This window comes from Onychostoma macrolepis, chromosome 22 (genome assembly GCF_012432095.1).
Source record: "Onychostoma macrolepis isolate SWU-2019 chromosome 22, ASM1243209v1, whole genome shotgun sequence".
Taxonomy (NCBI): Eukaryota; Metazoa; Chordata; class Actinopteri; order Cypriniformes; family Cyprinidae; genus Onychostoma; species Onychostoma macrolepis.
The window spans coordinates 27,647,646-27,672,075 of NC_081176.1; the positions used below are offsets into that span (position 1 = coordinate 27,647,646).

The 24,430-nt window shown below is 32.3% G+C and overlaps 1 protein-coding gene across 1 annotated transcript in view; it reads left to right on the top strand.

Moving 5' to 3' along the window:
• Window positions 1–24,146, top strand: part of grip2b (glutamate receptor interacting protein 2b) — a 136,432-nt gene extending 112,286 nt beyond the window's left edge. Inside the window, exons 10-23 of the mRNA XM_058759408.1 lie at window positions 775–927; window positions 2,474–2,663; window positions 5,264–5,409; window positions 5,558–5,638; window positions 7,685–7,748; window positions 9,258–9,403; window positions 10,618–10,762; window positions 12,351–12,490; window positions 13,901–14,083; window positions 14,169–14,322; window positions 16,033–16,150; window positions 20,305–20,532; window positions 21,775–21,921; window positions 23,026–24,146. Of these exons, the coding sequence (XP_058615391.1) occupies window positions 775–927; window positions 2,474–2,663; window positions 5,264–5,409; window positions 5,558–5,638; window positions 7,685–7,748; window positions 9,258–9,403; window positions 10,618–10,762; window positions 12,351–12,490; window positions 13,901–14,083; window positions 14,169–14,322; window positions 16,033–16,150; window positions 20,305–20,532; window positions 21,775–21,921; window positions 23,026–23,223 (2,093 nt within the window). The 3' untranslated portion in view covers window positions 23,224–24,146. The remainder of the gene's footprint in view (window positions 1–774; window positions 928–2,473; window positions 2,664–5,263; window positions 5,410–5,557; window positions 5,639–7,684; window positions 7,749–9,257; window positions 9,404–10,617; window positions 10,763–12,350; window positions 12,491–13,900; window positions 14,084–14,168; window positions 14,323–16,032; window positions 16,151–20,304; window positions 20,533–21,774; window positions 21,922–23,025) is intronic.
• Window positions 24,147–24,430: the final 284 nt, after the last annotated feature.

The following is a 24,430-nucleotide window of genomic DNA, read 5'->3' on the forward strand; positions in this document are numbered from 1 at the left end:
TGCGCGTTTTGCATGAGGGCAAAGATCTCCTTGCAGATTTCGTTCGTGTTGAAGTTGGTCACATAAATTAGCATAAAGTGAGAACAAAATCTTAAATACAAAAAATGTTGCAATTATGAGAAATAAAGTCCTCATCTAAAGTCACAGTTAGTCCACACAACTGAGAGTTCTGCACGAGGGTGGAAAAATTCCCCTCACAGATTTCTCTCGTGTTAGATGTTCAAGTGAATTTACTGCTCTGGCCAATAGAAAGATGCTTGGTTTAAATGTGACTTCTTTATAACCTGTGCGTCATACATCACTACACTATTGACAATAGTATTGACTTTTTTTGCACTGAAATGTCAATAAATATTACTAATATGAGCCCACTTTTATTCTACGTCTTTTTAGCATTTTTTTAGCCTGGGTTTCCTGCACCAAAAAGCCATTTTTACTGAGCAAGTCACATTTTCTTCAGATAATCTACCTCTCTAGTTGAAGTCATACATCTTCATTTACATGTAAAATAGCATTATGTTAATATGGAATATTGTTCTTAACCCAGACATCCACCTCCCAGCAGTTGCCTCCAAATCCAATATAACGTCCCCTTAAATAACAAATGCTTAGTGCATAGATCTGCAAAGACTAGCAAGGGACCGATATAATATGGATCATTAACCTGCACTGAGCCACTCAGTCTCTTGGACCATTGCCATCTCTTTGATTTAGAATTTTTTAAATGCAGCTACACTGCCTGACTTTCTCTCTCCTTTCCTCTGTTCTCTCTAGCGGTAGTCTGCACTAACTTCTCTCCTGGGTCCACTACCACATCAGGCATGACCAGCCAGGGTTCCAGCACGCTGCCCCGGGCCGCTCCTCCCATGAGCCCACGAAACTCCATGCTAAAGAGACGACAAAGGAAAAAAGAGCACAAAAGCTCCTGTAGGTGACTGGATTGGTTTTGTGTTTGACATGGTCTAAAAGCATATTTTTACATTTCATGACATCTCATAAGTGATTGATTTGTAAACCTCTACATACTGTAAGCAGCTTTTAAATGGCTTCTCGTGAAGTGAATCTACCTAACTAATTCCAGTAGAGTTAGATGTTAGCTTGTTGCTAAGCTAAAAACACAATGCTCTAATGGCACATTAAATGAAGTTTCAAACATAGGTTTGGGGAAGCCTAAATATTCAGTCCTGTCAATTATCATCACAAGCATTTATAAGCAGCAGTCATTGCTCCATCCCAGCGACAATTCTTCCAGCATCCTTCCACCTCCCTATCTCTCCTCTATCTCTGTTATTCTCCCTCTGTGTAGTATCACAATGGGGGGTTGAACTCGGGGCTCAAGCCGAGCCTCGGGTTCGAGCTTCTGTTGAGGACAGCAAGCCAAGTTTGTTTATAATTAACTATTAAGTCTGGATGGGCATGCAAACTTGTGAAAGTGATGTTGGGAAGATCATATTGATGACGGCACCACAAAGTTGTAATTAGTTGAAGATGCATAGTTAGTATTGCATTGTATCATTAGTATTTTTTATTTATTTATTTTCTTTACCTAAACCAATTTATTTATTATCTTCAGAGTTAGGTGTTAGCATGTTTGCTAAGCTAAAAGCACAGTACTGTAGACATTTTTATACAATACATAGCACAAACACATATTGGATAAATCATTTATTTTTAATTAGGCTGTTTTTATCTATTGGTTGACATATTTTAGTTACCTGTGTAGTTAGATGTTAGCATGTTGCTAAGCTAAAAACTCCACGCTCTAAGCATCGTTACAATACATAAACACATGTATTGGGTAAATAGTCCTTTTATTGGATTGAACTAGTTGTATTTATCAATTAAACTACTTTCATTTACAGAGTTAGATGACAGAGACAGCAACATAGTACACATAAATATCTATTTTATCTATCAGTTAAATTTTTAGTAGAGGAGTTAGATGTTAGCATGTTGCTAAGCTAACAACGCAATACTCTTAGCCCTTGAAAAACACAAAAACACAGTGAACACAAATATTGAGTAAATAGCATACTTTTTATTAAATTGATTTTATAAGTTTTTATCTATCATTTAAAAAAAAAATGCCAGTAGAGATGTTAGCATGTTGCTAAGCTAACAACACAAATCACTGTTGTACAATATATATCACACACAAATTTTGTGCATATAGTGCATTTTAATCTGTTCTTTTTTATACTTAATTACGGAATAATTCTACTTTTATCTCACTTAATTTTTCCATCTTGGATTTTTTATAGGTTTTATAAAGTTTCGGTTTTTGGGGCCATTCACACAGAATGTGTTTGACCGTTGCCCTCACATCTTGCGTCTTTTGCAGCATGTGGTGTTCAAAAACAAACAAACACACCTGTGTCTCTAAAAACATATTCTTTGTGAACAGCCCCTTAATGGATGAAATCCAGTTGTATGCATTTATGATATTTCTGTGGTGATTTTTCTCTCTGTTTAGCTGTGTCTTTAGCCTCAAGTTCTGTGGGCCCTGGTGGTCAGATCATCCACACCGAGTCCAGTGAAGTCACTCTGAGAGGAGACCCTCTAAATGGGTTTGGCGTTCAGCTGCAAGGTGGAATATTTGCGACAGAGACCCTCTCTGCACCCCCTCTTATCCGCTTTATAGAACCGGACAGCTCGGCCGAAAGGTACGTCCCAAACTTTAATTCAACCATGTACACAAAACACAGCCATCCATGCTCACTCGAGCACATATAAACACTATAAGGTGCCACAATGGACTGATATTCCATTGAAAATGCAAGCAGTTCTGGTAATGATATCAGTATTTTTTAAAACTATGCCTTATGACAGTCAGCGTACACTGACTCGGAGAGACACAGTTGAAAATGATCAAGCTATAGATGTGATACTTCCTCAGAATCTGGGTCAGCACTCAGCAGGAAACTCGCACTGCAAAAAAATCACGCCTTTTATCAGTGACGTTTAAGAAAGAGACTTTAATTTTTAATTTAAGAGGTTGAATTTGTCACACTTTGTGCTCTTAATGGGAGGGAAATATTTTGGAAGGGTCTCCAAAATGAAACTCAGTCTGCTTGAAAGACAAATGAAAAAGAGAATCTCTTTAACATCTCAAATGCTTTTTCCTAGACAGCAATGAGATTAAATGGAGAGCAGATGGATCCTAATTTGGATCTCATGCATCTCATGCAAAGGTTTTTTTGTTTTTTTTTTCCTGAGAAAAAGTCACCAGTAATCTCATGTCACATCTAGAGTTTCACAAGAGCTCTCAGTAATATCTCTAAGTGCACTTACCAAGATACCAAAGATTTCAAGTCAAAAATCTCAATATGAACTCCAACATTTCTGGTCAGATTTTTCAGAGACCAAATCATCTGCTCTATGCTATTCACTTTCATTTTATAGCTTTAAACTTTTACTGTGTGCAAACAGTCTCATTTGGGTCTCTTTTTATTTGTCCAAAGACTTTAAGGAGAAAAATCTAGATGATACAAATTTTTGCTAACATTTTGAGATGGTCTCGTTTGTGTCTCTCTTTTTTGGGGAGAATGTTAGAAGAAACACCTGAAACTAAGTTTGTCATGTTAGTTGCTTTGCTAACTTTTGCTAACATTTGGTAGTACAGCTATAACTGTTTTTAGACAGTTTTTTAAACTATAGCTCTAAATTCTTACTGTATGTCAACAATTGTTTCATGGGTCTCTTTGTGTTTATCTGAAGAAATTGTTGGAACATGTTAAACTAAATTGCTACAAATGTGCTATTTCAGCTGTTTTGCTAACATTTGGCTAGCATTTTGCTAACTATAGCTCTTCTTACTGTATGTTAACAACTGTCTCACGGGTCTCTTTTTATTTGAGATTCTTTTTATTTTTATCTTAAACATCTGAGACTAAGTTGATACAATCACACACTCTTTCCGAAGACATGTCAGCAAACCCAACAAAAACAAAAGCCCCAATGGAGACAAACTCAACATTTTACTGTATCTCATCCCACTGGATGAGACCCTAAATTAACTTTCCGTAATCATGTTCAGATTTGTAATTGTCCACTTCTGTTTGTTTTTGTAGCTCAGTGCGTGAGTCATTCCTGGTGTGAGATTGTTGTAGCATGAAGCGAGTGATCTGATGTGTGTTGAGCTGTATTGTACTGTGGCAGTGTGTGACATTTGTGGTGTTTGGGCTGGAAGTCATTGCATGTCAGGTCAGTTGTTCTCTTTCATACACACATGGTTTCCCACAGTGACACTGGGCTTGCATATTATTATTATTATTATTATTATTATTTATTTTATTTTTTTAATTTAAAGTAATAGTTTTTATTTTTTTTTATTAAGTTTTATTTTAATTTAATTTAATTTAATTTGAGTTATTTTAGTACTTCAACATACTAAATGGAAATGAAATAATGTGTGTGTGTGTGTGTGTGGCTGTACATACACACATGTAGTTTTTTTTTATGTTTGGCTTAGTGTTATGCTAGAATCATTATTATACTCATACCTTTTGTTGTTTTAGTATTTTGAATTGTTTTTAGCTTTATTTTTTGTTTTCATTTAAACGTGTAGTTTTGAAATGTTGTTGTATGCATTTGTCATTTTTCTTTAATTTCTTTATTTTCTTAAATGTGTGTATATATAGTATTTATAGAGTTTTAACTTTTAGTTTTAGTTACTTTTTCTTATTTGTAAGTCGCTTTGGATAAAAGCGTCTGCTAAATGACTAAAAGTAAAGTAAAGCATATAAAAACCTGAGAAAACAATACACTTAATATAAATCATGCATTTTTGTTGTTGTGTTTGATGATAATCAACTTCTAAAATTGACATCAGTTTTCAGTCAGACTTTTGACTATTGGCATGAAGTCTGGTCCACTTTTCACATTATTTTGGCCAGGAACCGCCCATTTAAAAGGATAGTTCACCTGAAAATTCTGTCATCATTTATGAATGTTGGTAACCAAACTGTTGGTGATAGTTACACATGTAATTGGCTTCCATATTATGGAAAGAAATACTATGGAAGTCAATGGCTACTGTCAACTGATTGGTTACCAACATTCATCAAAATATATATTTTTTGTGTTCAACAGAAGAAAGAAATTTATACAGGTGTGAAAACTTGAGGGTGAGTAAATGATGACAATTTTCATTTTTGGCTGAACTATGCATTTAAGGGGTGTTTGGACTGACAGTGATTTAGTCGCTGGAGGAAGGGAACATGAAATGAGCTTTTTAGTCCTTCTGTTTTGTTTTGATTGGCAGGTGTGGGCTTCTCCAGGTTGGAGACAGAGTCTTATCCATCAACGGAATTCCTACAGAAGACGGAACGCTGGAAGAAGCCAATCAGCTGCTCCGGGATGCTGCTCTGGCCAATAAGGTCACGCTAGAGATTGAGTTTGATGTAGCAGGTTAGTGAGGTTTCACATGTTCACCACCAAGCTCTTAAAACATGAATTGCTGCGTTTTCCACCAAGAGTTCCTAAGACATGAATTTGTCACTTTAAGTTGCAATCGTGTTTGTACTTGATCGTAATGTTGGTTTTGTTGTATGGCCAGAATCTGTTGTGCCTAGCAGTGGAACATTTCATGTGAAGCTGCAGAAGAAACGAGGTGTGGAACTGGGCATCACAATCAGTGGTAAGACCTCACTGTTAATTCGCAGTGGTTTAATTTTGACATCAAGGGTCTGAGGATCTTCTTCTTCATTTAGTTTGGCCAACATTGCAATATATTTTGGTAAGAACTGCCCACTTAGATGAGAAAACAGAAAACTTATCTACCCAGGCATCACAACTTTTGGTTATCTGTCTCACAATAACCTGCAAATGACTTCCACCATCACACATGTAATGTTTCCTGGTGATTTGGATAATAATCTGATTCTCTAATCATAATTAGAGCCAAGCAATAGTTTGTGGTAATAGATTAAAGGTATGCAAAATAATCTTATATTATTGTAATATTTTAAATAATGTTCAAAAATAAAACTGTTCAAAGTTAAACTAAGTCACTTTGATGCTACTTTGTTTTAATAATAATAATAATAATATGCATACACACTGCTGATCAAAAGTTTGAAAAAAAAAAATGTTTTAATGTTTTTGAAAGTCTCTTATGCTCACCATGGCTACATTTGCTTAATTGAAAATACAATAAAAACAGTAATATTTTCAAATATTATTACAATTTAAAATAACTGTATTAATATATTTACATATATAATATGTTAACATATATAAAGCATATGCAATGTTTAGTATCAGTGTCACATGATACTTCAGAAATCCTTCTAATATGCTGTTTTAATAAAACTGTAATTATAAAACTAATTTATTTTACTCTATTAATGTACTTTTTGGAAGCAAATATACATATATTCAAAAGATTTTGATATGGCTTCGTTTCAATAAAAAAAATGAACAGAAAATGAACAAAACATACAAATATACAAAACATTCCTGTTACAATTGTAGTCATTAAAAGAAAAGAAAAGAAAAAAAACTATATAAATGAGCAAGACAAATAAATTAATAACAGTAATATAAGCAGAATGTTACAGTATTGGTGGCTTGTGCCATTTAAGGTAAATGTATGAAAGTTTACTTTAGGATTACTAATTAGCATTTATGTTTGTAAAGTCATCACGTATTTGAAAAAAACTGCAGGATTTCCTGTTCTGTTTTCATTCCAAAACCGCTTTTAAGCCATTCCCTCTGAATCTTTTTTTTTAGGGGAGATTTTAAGATCCCTCTCTCCCTGGCCTATTTTCCCATTCTCGGTTTCACTTCTCAAACTCGCCAAGAAGCAGTTAAACTTTATATCCCCGAATGCACGGAAAATAAACCCACACAAATGTTTTGACATCCACTCCGGTCATTAAACACGGCTGCGTATGGGTTTTCCTGACGGAGCGTGTTCTTATCCAGACCACCTGATACGGGGCGTCCCGTCTCGTGCGTGTCGTAGAGTTACATTAGCCCTGATCAACAGAGCCTCTGAGCCTCAGAGTGTTTACGCGGCTCTCGCAGGCTTTCCGTGGGCTTGTTTACTTGAGCTCTTGGGTCTGTCTGGCTTCTTTCCATCTGACGTTCCTCTAAAGCTTCTTTACGGCATAAACACTAAGGAATCATGGGCCATTAAACTTGTATTATACTTGCATGAGGGCTGATATGCATTTGTACCACATTCACGCCATCCATCAGTGAAAATACTCTTGACCATTTCTGTCAGATTCACTTCTTGAATGTTTAAACGTAATTCTTAACTTATCCTTCAGACGTCTGAAACATCTTAAAATGCTGTGCTTGGTGTAAGTGTATGAGAAACTTTGAGGGGAAGAAAAGAGTTGAATCAGATTTGAACTGAATCTCCTCCAGGAACAACAAAGCTCAAGTGATCTGACAGTATATTAATTGATATATATATGCATATAATATACACTTATAAAAGACACATTGCCACTGGATGCTGGGAGTTTTTACACTTGTAATTGAATTCTGCTCTTAAAATGTTTTATTCTATCTGAGCAAAATATTCTCTCTGAACGTTTGGCTCATGCTCAGCCTGAATCCAGATAAGAGTTTCCATTTTTGCCTTGAAACCATGTTTGCGGGGGTGTGTTTTAGTGTGTGTGTGACATGCTGAAACACTGTACTCTTGATGTGTTTTCCCATCTTTCTACAGCCAGTAAGAAACCAGGAGAGCCTCTTATCATATCTGACATTAAAAAAGGCAGCATGGCACACAGGTATGAACAAGCACTTAACAATACTGGCAGAAACACTTAGGAATGGAAACGTTCATGAGCCTATAAATATGCTTTCTTTATGTTAAAATATTTGTTTTGCCTCTTAGATATTCAAATCTTTTACTAACCCTTTTTAAATTCATTTTTAAAAATGTTTTTTTTACTCTTAGAAATATAAATCATTATATTTATTTGTATTCAATTTTGCCCCCTAGTTATATAAATTCCTTTATTTTATTTTATTTCACTGTTTTGCCTTTTAAAATATAAATCCCTGTTATTTTATCAATTTTTCTGTTTTATGTATGTAAATGTTTTTGCTGATAGAAATATAAATCCTGATATATATAAACATTTTATTCTATTTCTAATATAAATCTATTTATTGTATTTATATTAAATATAAAATTGTATATTTATTATTATTTTATTACATTTATCTTTATATCATTGTTTTAATATTTTTATATTTTATTTAGTGCTGTCAAATGATTAATCACGATTAATCGCATACAACATAAAAGTTTTTGTTTACATAATATATGTGTGTAATGTGTATATTTATTATGTATATATAAATACACACACATGCTTGTATTTATTTGAGAATTTGTTTACGTTTATATATTAAGTATATGTATATATGATATAATTTATATGCATATAAATATATACACGTAAATACAAGTAAATATTTTCAAAATATATGCTGTATGTGTGTGTATTTATATACATAATAAATAAACACACTACACACGCATATATTATGTAAACAAAACTTTTATTTTGGATGCGATTAATTGCGATTAATCGCTTGACAGCACTAATTTTATTATATTTATATTTTTGTTATCCTTTTAATATATATATATATATATATATATATATATATATATATATATATATATATATATATATATATATATATATATATATATATATATATATATATATATATATATATATTACATTTTATAATGTAGAGATATTATAATGTTTTTATAATTATACTTACCATCATACATTAATATTTATAATATCATTTGTGATATTACAATTATCATATTTGGAATATGTAAAATAACAACTGAAACATTTCTGATGCTGAAATATTTCACATATTATAATTATTATAGAGTTGCAGGAACAAAATGCAAAATATGTATTGTAATATCCTTTAGGGGAGACAAACTCCATATATATTTTACTGTATAACTGGGAAGTAGTGTGCTTTCTTTTTGTGCTTTTTTTAATATAAAATCAATATTTTATAACCAAAATTATATATATATATATATATATATATATATATATATATATATATAAATGCATTTATATTTTTGTTTTTGTCTCTTAGAAATATAAATGCCTTTTCTTGTTTGTTTAAAAACCTCTTTGCAACTTTGCGTTGTAGAAAGTCAAGTACACACTTAGTTGTTGGCTCACTCCACAGATGTGTTTAGTGTTTGTTTGTGAGACTGAAGCGCGTTTCATGGTTTCTTCCTGCAGAACAGGAACTCTGGAACCCGGAGACAAGCTGCTGGCCATAGATAACATCCGTCTGGAGAACTGCTCCATGGAGGATGCCGTCCAGATCCTCCAGCAGAGTGAAGACCTGGTCAAACTCAAAATCCGCAAGGATGAGGACAACTCAGGTGTGTGTGACCTGCAGCTTCAGAACCTGCCAAGAACTTGTGAAGGTCGTATTTCAGATTTAAAAGGGAAGAAATAGGACATTGTATAATGCAGGAGGCATTATTTTGCATTGTGATATTATTCTTCTCCCATTATTTGCTAAATTCTCATTACTGTAATGCCTTTGTATGTTTTGGAGTTTTGAATTTCTGTCAATATGTCAATATTCTCTAATGATTTTCATTAGAGATTCATGCTGTTATAATTCATTAATGAAAAGCTCTTTTCTTTAAAATTAATCTTGGCATAAATTAAAAACAGTATGGCAAATGTTATCATGATAAGAGTTTACTATTTAAATAATATAGTACATTGTAATCCTCATTACATACATTACATTAAAAAAAATGTTCTATAAATAGGCTTTCTTTATGCAAAATACTGTTTTATAGTATATTTCATTTATTTATGTTATATATGGTTATTTTAGACTATTAGAAATATAAATCCTTTTTATATTTTATAATTTATCATGATAAAGTTTTAACATGTTTTGCATTCATCATACATTTTTATCAATTATGATTCTATAAGTTAATAAGCTATTCCAAAATCAATCGGTTAATCCAAAACAAAACATCCAACCTATGTTGATTTTAAACTTTTAATTTGAAAATCATACTGAAAGCATGTCAATGTGTAATTCAACGTTTGACCGCCAGGTGTCAGTATATTACAGCATATCTACGTCAATGCTAAATGAAATAAATCAAGTATACAACCATAATGACAAATAGATCCTGTCAATCAAACATTGGCCACACCTACTCATTCTTTATTATTACTATTTTCCACATTGATAACAACTATTCAAAACTATAAAAATGACACAAATGGGAATCACGTAGTAACTTCTTGTTGACAGACAGAGATCAGTCGTTTAGCATGTTGCTAGAAAAGCTGATTTTCTGTTATGAGGTAAAACACAGTCTGTGATCAAAGCAGTAGAGAATCGATTCAAACGTCTTATCATTTCTTTGATATGAAAATGTCTTTGTTTTACCTGTTTTGCAGCTCCAAGTGCGAATCGAGAGAAAATGTACACACTGAGCTCTTCTGTTCACAATGTTAAATTATTCATTGAATATTCATAATATGTTGATACGAATGTGTGTCAGATGAATCTAGCGTCCTCAAAATGATATGTGACAGCAGAAGTGTGTCCTGTGTCCAGACGAGCAGGAGTCGTCCGGCTCCATCATCTACACGGTGGAGCTGAAGCGCTACGGCGGCCCGCTGGGCATCACCATCTCCGGCACCGAGGAGCCCTTCGACCCCATCATCATCTCAGGCCTGACCAAGAGGGGTCTCGCTGAGAGGTGAGCCATGGGACACAGACCCACCCTAAACCTCCCCATACGGGACGCCAAACACACCAGACGTGAGACCGAGCGGAGCGATGTTACAGAGCTCAGTCAACCCAATCTCACCAGCACGGCTCAAAGCACATTTCCTAATTCATCACTGCTAGGCAGAAAATTGCCTGTTTTTTCACTGCACAGGTTCATCCACATTTACTGTATTTGGTTTCCCATATCCACATGTATCCACCTCAGCTGCCCTCAAACCAGATACGCACATACTGCCCTCTCTTTCTAACTTTACATAATTAACAGTGGTGATAATAATAATAATAATAATAAATATAATAATAATAATAATTACAAAATATAAATAATAATAATAATCAGGGTATTTCAGCTCAATTTATTTTTATGTGAATAAAACCAGTCAATTTCGAATTACTGATTACTCATAATTAACAGTAGTAGTAGTAGTAGTAATAATAATAATAATAATAATAATAATTATTATTATTATTATTATTATTATTATTATTTAAAATAATAACAATACTAATAATAATAATGTTTTTGTATTATGTATTTATTTATGTATTATTATTATTATTATTATTTAAAAATACATAATAATTTAATTTAATTATTACTCATAATTAACTAGTAGTAGTAGTAGTATAATAATAATAATTATAATTATAATAAATATAATCAGGGTATTTCAGCAAAACTTTAAATTTTTATGTGAATAAAATGTGGAATTATTGATTACTCATAATTAACAGTAGTAGTAGTAGTAATAATAATAATAATAATAATGACGATGATAATAAGGGTAATTCAGCTGTATTAAATATTTTTACGTGAATAAAACTCCCACTCTATTTGGAGTTATTGATTACTCATAATTAACAGTGGTATTTAATAATAATAATAATAATAATAATAATAATAATAATAATAATAATAATGTTTGTTTTATAGCATTATGTTATTATCATTGTTATGAAATTAAATACCGTTATACCTAGTTATTATAAATATTGTTATATAAATATTGCTATAAATAATTCAAAGGATAATAGTTTATTCAGTCATATTAAATATTTTTGCTTAAAAAAACAAGTGTTATTATTATTATTATTATTATTATTATTATTATTATTATTATAGCACACAAGTCATAATGCTTTTATGAATGTTTTTTTGTCATTTGTCGATGTTGATAGCCCTGCTAGAGTTTTATACTCTATTTTGCAAACAAAAGCGGTGTCTGTGATTATAAAATTATATGCCAGGTTCTCATAAATGGGTTATTACATTTATTTGCTGATCCTGATAAAAGGCAGTCTTCTGTATGAAAAGACATTAAAGACTCTCTACCATACACACACGCACACACACACACACACACACACACACACACACACACCTAGTCACCTACTGAGGCCAAACATGTATTGGTAATGCGAGCTCCAAATATGCAATCCTTCAAAGTGCTCTCAGAAATACACAGTTGTTTCTTCAGTTATGGACACTTTGTGTCTCTGGTGTCGATTTTGAAGAAGCACCGAAGAGCTTGTGTGGTTGTTGTCTGTTCTCACAGGACTGGAGCCATTCACGTTGGCGACCGTATTCTGGCCATCAACAGCGTCAGTCTGAAGGGGAAGCCGCTCAGTGAAGCCATACACCTGCTGCAGATGGCAGGAGAAACTGTCACCCTCAAGATCAAGAAACAGACCGACAGTACGTCTCAAAATATACACAACTGTGTGCAGTTAATGGTCTTAAAATATACCTTGTTTTCTTTAGGGGAAAATATATCATATGTTTTTATGTTTTATTTATCGTTTCATATAATATAATGTAATATAATATAATGCATTTCCAAAATAGGCCTTGTTTTCTTTATGTATCGTATCGTATCGTATCGTATCGTATCATATATCATATCATATCATATGATTTCATATATCATATCATATCATATCATATCATATCATAGATCTTTCCCCTCATATCCCCTTCTGGTTATTTAATCAGATAAATTAAGATATAAGATAAATCATATAAATTAATTTTAATAAATATAATTAGAACATCATAAAGTAGGATTAAGTAGATTATTATTATTATTATTATTACCATTCATGTTATTATTGTTATAAAACATTAATTGATTATTAACAGAAGTACTACTATTTGATAAGATACTGTATTAGTAAAAATATTTTGTCCCCATAATTTTTAATAACTACAATAAAAAAAATCTAGTTTCATTAAAATAGTCATTATTTGACTACTCATAATTATCAGCAGTAATAAACAAACAAACAAACTGACAATAAGGTTGCAACAAAAATGAAGTGTATGCAATTAATGGTCCTAAATTATATATATAAAATTATATTGTAATATACATTTAACCCCCATTTTGGCATCTTCTGATTATGAAAATCTGATAAGCTATTCTATTAGTGAACAATTTCCCCAATTAATAATAATAAATATAATTAAATATAATTTAGATAATTGATATACATTTTCTATACATTGATATTAATTATATTTAATTATAATTAATAATATAATTAATTATAAGTGATTATATGATTTGGGGCAAATAGAGTAGCTTTCAATCATCAAATTATCAAAATATTTAATTAATCATCATAATCATGCAAAGTTTTAATTAATCAAAAATAATAATTATAATAATAATAATTGACTTGTCACCTAAATACTGACTTATTGTCTAAATTATCTGTATTAACAATGAAATCAAGACACTCACCAATTTACACAAAACACCTGTTTTTATTTGTTTGTTTGTTTACATCTCATTTACATATATGCATACAAATCTGGGAAACACTTTATTTTAAGGTGTTCTTGTTACAGTGCAATTATACATCTAAGTACTGAGTAATATTAAAAACTACATGTACTTACTATATGGTTAGGGTTAGGATTAAGGTTTGTCTTAGGTTTACTTGCATGTAAGTATGCATAACTAATTGTAATAGTAAACACATACAATATGTGTAACAAGAACACCTTCAAATAAAGTGCTACCCAAATCTGTTTCCACACAAACCCGTTTTTATTCCGTTAACATCATATTTGATCATCAGATAACTGTCATTCCCCTTTCAGCTCCAGATGATAAAAATAAAGAGAATGATCTGGATAACGAGCTCAGCGATAACGAGGATGAGATGACCGACTCGCAGAAGACCAATAAACTGTCGGATATTTATTCCACCACCATCCCCAGCGTGGATTCGGCCATGGAGTCGTGGGACGGCTCGGGAATCGACGGCGGTTACAGCAGCCAAGGTGAGTTCACTCTTCTCACGACGGGCCGATATTCGTTACATCTACTGACAGCCTCAGTGACACATGACCTGATGCTCCTCCGAAGGTGCCTACACCCATCAGGCCGCTGGGATTGCGCTACACCCTCACGAGTGGCGTAACAGCAAGCAGAGGAACAGCACACCTCCTCCGTCCCGCCGCAAAAACTACCCCTTCAGTGATGGAGGATTCAGTGAAGACGACTGGGACAAAGCTGCCGGGTGAGACAGGACGCTGTACACGAGCGCGAAATACAGTGTGTCATGCTATATTGTTTTCAGTGATGCTACTGTAAGTTAAAACTTTTAAAAATCCTTTCTGGTGATTGAAATAAAGCTGAAAAATATAGAAATATTAGATGAAAAACTTTAAGTTAATAAAAATGTAGATTTTATATAAACTTTATATTAATAATAGTTAAAAATTTTACTAAATTTTTGCATTAAAATGCCACATTTTTGCCTGTCAAAACACTGTACTAAAATTACAAAAACTTAGAAAGCTAATTGAAATATTTCAATTATGAAAAATGAATAAAAACTACACAATAAAAATTGCTAGAACTTTAATTTTAGAGTAAATATATTTTTACATATCTGTATATTCTAGTCATATGAAGAACTGAAATATTTTTTTTCCGTTCACACTAAATCAATCTTGTACGTTTTTTTTTTAATTTATTTATTTATTTTATTAATTAAAAGCAGAATAAATTATCTGTGTATTTAATTTTCTTAATTCCTCTTCCATTATTTTACTCTGATTTAATATTTATGTTTTTCTTTCATTCTTCACCAAATTTGTCATTCATAACGTATCTATTTAGCACATCTCTGTCACATACAAGAAAAAAATAAAAAACAGTATTTAAATTTTATTTATTTTTGTAGAAAACTCAAGCTGTTTGCTTAATGATAGGAGGCAAGACAATATATCTATATTAATAAATATACCAATATATATATATATATATATATATATATATATATATATATATATATTAATTTAATGCATCCTTGCAAAATAAAAGTATTAATTTCTATAACTGCATAATTTAATAATAAACAAATAATAATTTAAATATATTGACTCCAAGCTTTTAAATGGTATAGTGTATAATGTTACAATAGCTTTTTATTTCAGATGAATGCTGATCTTTGGATCTTTCTAATCATCAAGTAATCCTGAAAAAAATGTACTCAGCTGTTTTAAATATCGATAGTAATAATAAATACTGTTTCTTCAGCAGCAAATCAGCATATCACAATGATTTCTGAAGGATCATGTGACTCTGAAGACTGGAGTAATGATGCTGAAAATTCAGCTTTGAAATTACAGGAATAAATTACATTTTAAAATATATTCAAATAGAAAGCAGTTATTTTAAATAGTAAAAATATTTCGCAATATTACTGCTTTTGCTGTATTTTGGATCAAATAAATGTAGGCTTGATGAGCAAAACAGAATTGTTTCGTAAAAATCTTACTGTTCAAAAACTTCTGAATAACAATTCAGAATATCAATAAATAATATAATAGTATTAATTAACACCGATTGTTATATTTAAATGACTGTGGTAACTGCTTACAGTTTTACGCTCAAATTATCTGTCTGTATGTATAGCTTTGTACAGCCTAGGAGTCTTTCAAAACACTTTCAACCAACAGCAACTGCCATTTGAATAAAATGTTACATTATTTTTGTTTTTAATGCATTATTTTGAATTAATACTTGATAAATCACCACTCATGAGGGGAAGATTTAATATAATAGCAGTTCTTCAGGCCTTCAGTTTCTCTCACAGGACGCTCCTCTCCACCGAGCCCTGCGGTCCGTCTTAACGTGCCAAGGCTGGTGCCAGAGAGCCGGATGTGGGTGCCAGCTGAAGTGCCTCATGCCTTATTGGCTGTAATGTGTACGTCTGCCGCAGATACAGCAGCCAGCCGCATACCGACGGCCTCATGATGGAGCAGGAGGACAGTTTCTGGTGCCAGGCCCTGGAAGACCTGGAGACCTGTGGCCAGTCCGAGCTCCTGCGCGAGATCGAGGTAAACTGCTGCCATGACGAGAAAATCTTTAATCATCTCATGGATCAGATAGAATGATAGCGTTTTTCTCAAGAAAAAGCTGATAGTTTGCACTTGCAGTGTGATGATTATGTTAATATCGGTTATGTTAGAGTCATTTGATGCATTAAACACAATCACAATTTTATTAAATATCACGAATTAACATGTTAATGGACCTTTTTTTACATATCAAGAAGCGGAGGTCATCATAGTTAGGCAAACTTTTATACTGCAAATATCATTTTTGAGTTCTTGTTTGATCTAATAGCAATAGATAAAATCCATGATAGCATGTCTATAATCTTCTAAATTAAGAAAAAATGAAAAAGGCTTAATTACAGTTGTTAAAACAGAAAGATCTAAAATTTGCAATTACCAAAAACTCAGCTATATATATATATATATATATATATATAAAACAAATAAAGTAAAATAACAAAGAATAGTAGTATAAATGTGCATTAAATAAAAAAAATATAGATATTAAAGAAAAATACATTTACAATTTTAGTAACAAGTTGCATCACAAAAGTGTGAAAAGTCTAGACAAATTATGAAATAAAAAATGGAGATGTAAACATTTTGGAATAAAGCACGAATAAAAACAAAATGAAATATAAATATTCAATGAAAAACTTCGAACTTTCAAAGATTTCAAACTTATTTCATATTTTTGTTTAAATTAAAGTACTAAAATTCTGAAAAAAAAGCTAAATAGAAATATTTCAAAGTATTTTTATATAAATATTTTAATGTATGTTTTCTCATTTATGTTTAAACATTTTAATTAAGAAAACAGACAGTTAATTATTCTGTTTTAAATCATTCCCCATCGTACTTATAATAATAATAATAATAATAATAATAATAATAATGCATTCTATTTATCATGTGCTTTTCTTAACCCAAAGCAATTTTTAAATTTTTTAAATGAAGAGAATAAAGAGAAAGTGTATACAATTGTTATTAATATATAACTAATCAGTCATAAACAATAGAAAAATAACAGTATTTTTCTACTTTTTATAGAAAATGTTGTGTTTGCTTAAAGGTATAGGAGTACAAATTTGAAAACATATGTTTTTTTATAATTAATTTAAATCGAGATGATGTATTCTTTGTCTTTAAATGTGCTAAATAAACTAGTAATAATAAAAAAAAAAATTAAAAGGCACATGCTTAATAGAATGCCTCAAAACCTCTTTGGAGTTCAGCAGTTGAGCAATGCTGTACAGTCCCAGTAAATTATGTCAGATTGTGGTAGTCTGCCGCGTCCTCCACAACCGAGCACTTAAATCTGGCCTGCAAGATGAGGAATTGTTCCGTGGAAGAACAGCACATTTTTTGGCCTGTGTTTGTACCCTTATCTACATAATTCCTGCAGTGAGTCAGATGCTAAAACACCACAGACCTGCATTCGCTGATCATTCTTTTTTAAGTTGGAAATCACCAATCACCAATCACTACACTCCTGTTACCACAAAATGTCTCTGCATGCTGACTGATGGCTCATTTCACGCCTGCTTGCTCAAAACAATGAGCTCTGTTCTTACACAACCAACCGATGAGATTTCCGTGTTTTTATCAGATGTTTGATGACACTGGCTACCGAGGTCAGCCATGGATGACATGTTTCTTCGTCGTTACTTGACTTTCTGTTTTCCGTAGAACACAAAATGTTTTGTCCTGTCCTGGCACACTTTTCAGTAGTGAATGGCAGTATTATAGCAGTGAATCAAGTTTTCTGAAGCCGCATGGTAGCTTTGTGTGTGCAACATACTGGAATTTAAATATAATTTGCATCCACGTTTATTCAGATATGCAGTGGTTTGGCAAGTCGTTCCAGGTTTCATGTCAGTAACATCAAATGTAAACAGTTCAACATGAAATTATAAATAAATAAATATAAATGTAAATATAAATAACCCCCCAATAAATATATCACATTAGTAACTGGAATTGTGCTATCACAGTCTGTGAAAAGATTCCATTAAAAAAAATAAAAAAAAAATAAGGTGACACTTTATTTTAAGGTGTTACACATGTTGCATGTTCTTACTATTATAATAACAATAAATTATGCATAATTGCATGCAAGTAACCCTAAACCAAACCCTAATCCTAACCCTAACCATATAGTAAGTACATGTAGTTAATTAATATTACTCAGTGCTTAAATGTATAATTACACTGTAACAGGGACACAATATATATTGTAACCAAATTTAAATAAATAAGTAAGTAAATAAATGGAAATTTAAAATAATGAAATAAAGCTGAAATAAAATCAAATATAAATATTAGATGAAAAACTCACCCTAACTTATTTGAGTTGGTTGCCAAGGCAAAATTTCATATTTACGTTGAAGTCATAATTTCCTTGAAGTACTAAAATTCTGAAAAGCTAACTAGAAATATATATATATATATATATATATAAAAAAAAAAAAACTAGAACCAATGAAAAATTGCAATGCACATACAAAATTACTAAAACTTTAACTAAATTATTATTTTTATATAAATATTTTAAAGTATTTGTATGTTTATATCTAGTCATATAAATTCTATTTGAAATATTTGGTGTTTAAAATGGCATAACTTCTGTAATTTGTTTTTGTTTTGTTTTTTTATGGAAAAGAGCAGACATTCTTCATAATGTCTTTTTTTGTGCTGTACAGAATAAAATCAGTCATACAGGCTTGGGACGACATGAACACTATGTTAAAAGATTACTGGAGTACATGTTACAAGAAAAACACTATTTTAGTCTTTCTACTTAAAATTTTAAGTTGGCTCAACTTTTTTAGTAACACATGGAACTGAACTGTAAATTTTTAAGGCAACCAGCTTCAACAGATTTTTGAGTTTTCTCAACTTGTCGTTTTAAGTTTATACAACAAAAATGTGAGAATCTCCCACAAAAATAAGTTGAGCAATAATCTGCTGAAGCTGGTAAAAAAAAAAATGTTTGTAAGTTCGCTCAACTTATTTTTTTTTTTTTTTTCCTTTTTTTAACAGTGTTGCCATTTCTTTGTAATTGTGAAATTTACAAGCAATTTCTAAATGGAAGTCTCTTTTTTTCAGTGAAGGTTAACTTTTTAAATATATTTTCCATTTTTATTTTAAATTTTATTAAACTTTCAGTAGTTTTTGTCATTTGTAGTATTTTGTTTGTTTTGAAGTTTTTATAGTTTTCCATTTATTATTATTATTATTTTTTTTTAATTTATTTATTTATTTATTTTTTTTTCAGTTTTGATCTGAACTTTTTGATGAATGCTACCAAAATTTGCCACAAAAAATGCTTTTTCACTCAAAAAAAAAAAAAAAAAAAGGTTTTGCAATGCTGGGAGGTGGGTCCAAAGGGAGTATAAAGTTTAATAACTAAAAGTAAAACAAACACAGGTAAATCAGGAAACACATGTAAGCTAATTCAAAGAAGAGAAGTTGACAAAAAGACTGAATTAAAAAGTTGGTGATAATTTACTATAGCTTAAGGAGAGATTTACAAGCAATATTTAAAAGACCAGTCATTTTTGAATGGGAACAATAAATTATGTGAACGATGTTCAGCACAACAAAAATGTTAAGAGAATTGCTGCTTTGTGGTTTCTGAGGGACTTTACAGAAGTATCTGCTGTAGTTACAGTACGTTCCCAAAATCACGTATTACTGTAAGTGCAAATCTCAAATTATGTCATGAAGACATAATGGGCTGCAGCTTTCCAAGTAATTTGCAATTTCTTGTACGCTAACTGTTTTGAAAGTAATTTCAAGCGTAGATCCACACTGATCCTACATGTCTTGGATTGAGTTAGTAAAACCTATTGAATTGCAGCTTCAAAGAGTCGCAAATGCCTGAACTCACAATTAACACACATTTCAGTCACAGCTCATTGGAAATAAATGGATCTGGAGCTCATTAAAGGTAAATGAGGATGGGCTTCACGTCCTCTGGTTAATAGGGTTTTATTAAATGAGACAATTGCTTAATGAGAGCCTAATCAGAGGCTCTCTGTTCAAACAATGTGGCCCAAAGGCCCTTTCACATGACAGGAGTTCAACGCACTGGGGAATGTTGGCTTGTGAGAAGGCAGGAATCAATGTTTGTGGTTGTGTTCCACACGTAGGCATCAATAATGACCGGCAGTGCCCTGAGTTTGGGTGTAGAGGGGGGAAAGGCCCACGGCGAGACGGTCAACCAACCTCACCTCAGCCCTCTGAGAAAAGCCCCGCATCTCCTCAACGAAACCAAGAACAAGAGCACGCTTCGTATGTCCGAGAAGACCTGGGAGTCACGGAGGATCAAAGAAGAGATCCAGGACATCCTGTCGCCCACACCGTTTGAGCTGCACAAGGTGGGCAAACTCACAGCATAAGTTGAACACACAGTTGAACAGTATGTGGACTCATTGTTGGTATTAGGAGTTTTAATCTTCTCTGAAAATGTCCCTGGGAAAAGGCAGGGAGATACATCTTTCACTCCTCATTTGGTTAATACTGTAGGTGCTTTTTATGTGGTTTAGCATGAAATTTTGTTTTTCCAAACACAAGAGTGTTATTTTTCACTGTAGATGCTTCATGAAGTTCATGCAAAACCAGTAAATTATGATATGCACAGGTCTGTCGCATCAGCATAACCATGATTTATTTCCAAGGAAAACTGATATATCCGGGGAGTTGCTTTGAAGATTTTGTTTTGGAGTTTTGCTTTTTTGTTTTGTTTTGTTTTGTTTTGCTTTGCTTTTGTTTGACTTTGCTTTGTTTCTTTCAGATGACAACTGACATGTCCTTGCTTTTACTTTTTTTTTTTGCTTCTGAGTTTTTCTTCTTAGATTTGTTTTGCTTCATTTTTTGTTTTTGTTTTGCTTTGCTTTGTTTATTTCAAATGGCAACTGACGTGCTTGCTTTGATTTTTTTCTCTCCTTTGAGTTTTTTTGTTTTGTTTTGTTTTGTTTTGCTTAGTTTTTTGTTTTGTTAGTTTTTGTTTAACTTTGCTTCATTTTTTGCTTTGCTTTGCTTCATTTTATTTATTTATTATTGTTTATTATTATTATTATTATTATTATTTTGCTTTGGTTTTTGTTTCACTCTGCTTTCATTATGGTGGAGAAAAACCTACAAGTCCTAGGAGTTGCTTTAACTATTTTGTTTTGGAGTTTTGTGTTTAGTTTTGGTTTTGTTTATTTATTTATTTATTGCTTTTGTTGTTTTTTGCTTTTTGCTTTTCATTGATTTTCTTCTTTTTTAATTTTTTTGTCTTGTTTTTATGATATTTGCTTTGTTTAATAGATGCAAATAACTGCATACAGTTTTGGAAAATCATCTTTGAAATAAGATTAATTTACTTAAAAATATGTTGCATCAGATATTAAGAATATAATATTCTGCATATTTGTTTCTCATTAATTTTTTACTGGACATCAAAAATGTATTTAATTAATTAAAATTTTTAATTTAAGATAGAGTTTTTTAGAGACTAAGGACTTATTTTTATGTGAACTATTCCTTTAAGACTTCAACATCATCTGCTGAACATATTTAGAATAAATTAGCTCATGGCTAAATTGTTCAAATAATTTTGTGTTACACAATTACAGGTGACTGTGATGAAAGACCCAGAGAGCGATGACTTTGGATTCAGCGTATCGGACGGTTTCTTGGAAAAGGGTGTTTACGTGAACATGATCAGACCTGAAGGTCCAGCGGACCGTGCTGGACTCAAACCGTACGACAGGATCCTTCAGGTGCCTCTTCTCAGATCACCACACGCTGGTTTCCCAGCGTCCCCTCCCTTTCCCCAGCTATATGATCTGCCCAGCTCGGTTAAATATAAACTCACTCTGAGAGGGCCAGAATGAGGTATGAGAGCGTCAGTAGGCCTTTGACTCTGGGAGGACATGTCAAGTTAAAAAGTGATTTGACTGGATCTTCTGCGTGGCTACACAGCACTTGTGGTCAAATCTTAGAGAGTGTCCCCCTCTCTCTAATCTGCCAAACTTCACTGGCTGTGGAAATGATTAAATCTGTGTAAAGATTATACTTAACAGCTGTGGTGTGTTAACCACAGTTGCAACCATAGTTGTAGGTGCTTGCTTTATGGTGTCTGGTTTTGAATGTTTGTTTTCATATTTCATAATGGGTTGAAAATTTCAGATCAAACTGGTTCAGATTAAGCCCTTATAACGTTGAAGTTACATTAACATTAGTATGATGAAAATTATTTTACAGCCGCAAACATTTGACCGAAGTTAAAGTCTTTAAAATCATAAATAAAATTCTGTAGAACACTGAAACCATGAAGTCAGTGTTTTAGAAAAAAAAATTAAAAAATCTTTCAAAATATTTTGTCATTAAATTCTCATTTGTTAATACTGTAGGTGGTTTTTCAGCTTTTTCAAACTTATAAACGTGTTTTCCTCTAAAGATACTTTATGCAGTTTTATTTTTGAAAAAAATGTTTGTTTGTTTGCTTGCTTGCTTTTTGTTTTCGTTTGCGCTTTTTTTGTATTATTTAAGAAAAAGTTTCATTTAAAATATCTTGTCCTAAAAATCACCAAATTCTGTTGATTAGCATATGCTACTGATATGCTAACGTCAGTGTTATTTATACTATTATAATATTGATGAATTTTGATGAATTGAATCTTTTGAATTTATTTCTTTTTTTGTTTTTGTTTTCTAATTTTGGTACTTATTTTATTTCACTTAGTTGTTAGGAGAATTCAAAATGTAATTTTTAGACTCTTATACTAAACGATGCTAAACAAAGGATTATGTAATTAATTTTACATTTTTCTACTGAAGTCTACTGAATTCGATGTCTAAATGTCGAAATATTTTTACGGCAGGTGAACCATGTGCGGACGCGAGATTTCGACTGCTGCTTAGCTGTGCCCCTCATCACAGAGGCCGGAGACAAACTTGAGCTGGTGATTAGCCGAAACCCATTAGCACAGCCGGGTGTCGCCCTGCCCCACGACTGCCATCCACACTTCAACCCCGTAGGCCATTCCCGTGAGCACCAGACCAGCACGCTGGACCTGTGACCATTGGGTAACTCAGACTATGACCACACTGGACCATTTCTTGCAACAGACTATCAGAAGGAGCCATGATTCACTGGTTTCATTACAAAACTCAAATGAACTGAAATATCCAGATTATAAGGAGTGAAACTGTACAACAAAAGATTTGAGCCAGTTTTCAGTACAAAACTCGAAAGGATCTGAGCCAGTTTTTTTAAAAACAGAACAAAACAAAACAAAAAAATATTGGACTACTACAATGCATACACCATACATGGACTTCACCCATCAAAACATTTTTATTTTTATTTTCTTTACTATGGAGCCTAGCACATGATATGGGGGCAAAAATATTAATATAATGGCCACAAAATAAGAATTCATTCTCATGACTTAAATATTTTTCTAGTTTTCGTAAATTGTGGCCACATTGTACTGATTTGTTTCTTTGTTTTTTGTAAATCGTTGTCACATTGTACTGATTTGTTTCCTCATTTTAGTAAATTGTGACCACATTGTAATGACTCGTTCCCTAGTTCAAGTAAATCGTGGCCATGCTGTACTGATTCATTCCTTTCTTTCAGCAAATTGTGGCTACATTGTACTGATTCATTCCTTTATTTTTGTAAATTGTGGCCACGTTGTATTGATTCGTTCCCTCGTTTTAGTAAATCGTGGCCATGTTGTACTGATTCGTTCCCTCGTTTTAGTAAATCGTGGCCACGTTGTACTGATTCGTTCCCTCGTTTCTGCAAATCATACTCGCAGGGAATGTACTGATTCATTCCCTCGTTTTAGTAAAGCATGGCCACATTGTACAGATTTGTTACCTCATTTTCATAAATCATGGTCACGTTGTACTGATTCGTTCCCTTGTTTTAGTAAATCGTAGTCACATTGTACTGATTCATTCCCTCGTTTTAGTAAAGCTTGGTCACATTGTACAGATTCGTTACCTCATTTTCATAAATCATGGTCAGGTTGTACTGATTTGTCCCTGCGTTTTAGTAAATCGTGGACACGTTTTACCGATTTGTTCCCTCATTTTAGTAAATTGTGGCCACGTTGTGCTATTTATTTCCCTCATTTTAGTAAATCATGGCCACGGCATACTGATTTGTACCCTTGTTTTAGTTAACTGTGGTTACGTTCTACTGATTCGTTTCCTTGATTTTTTTAAACTGTGGTCACATAGTACTGATTCATTTTCTTGTTTTAGTAAGTCATG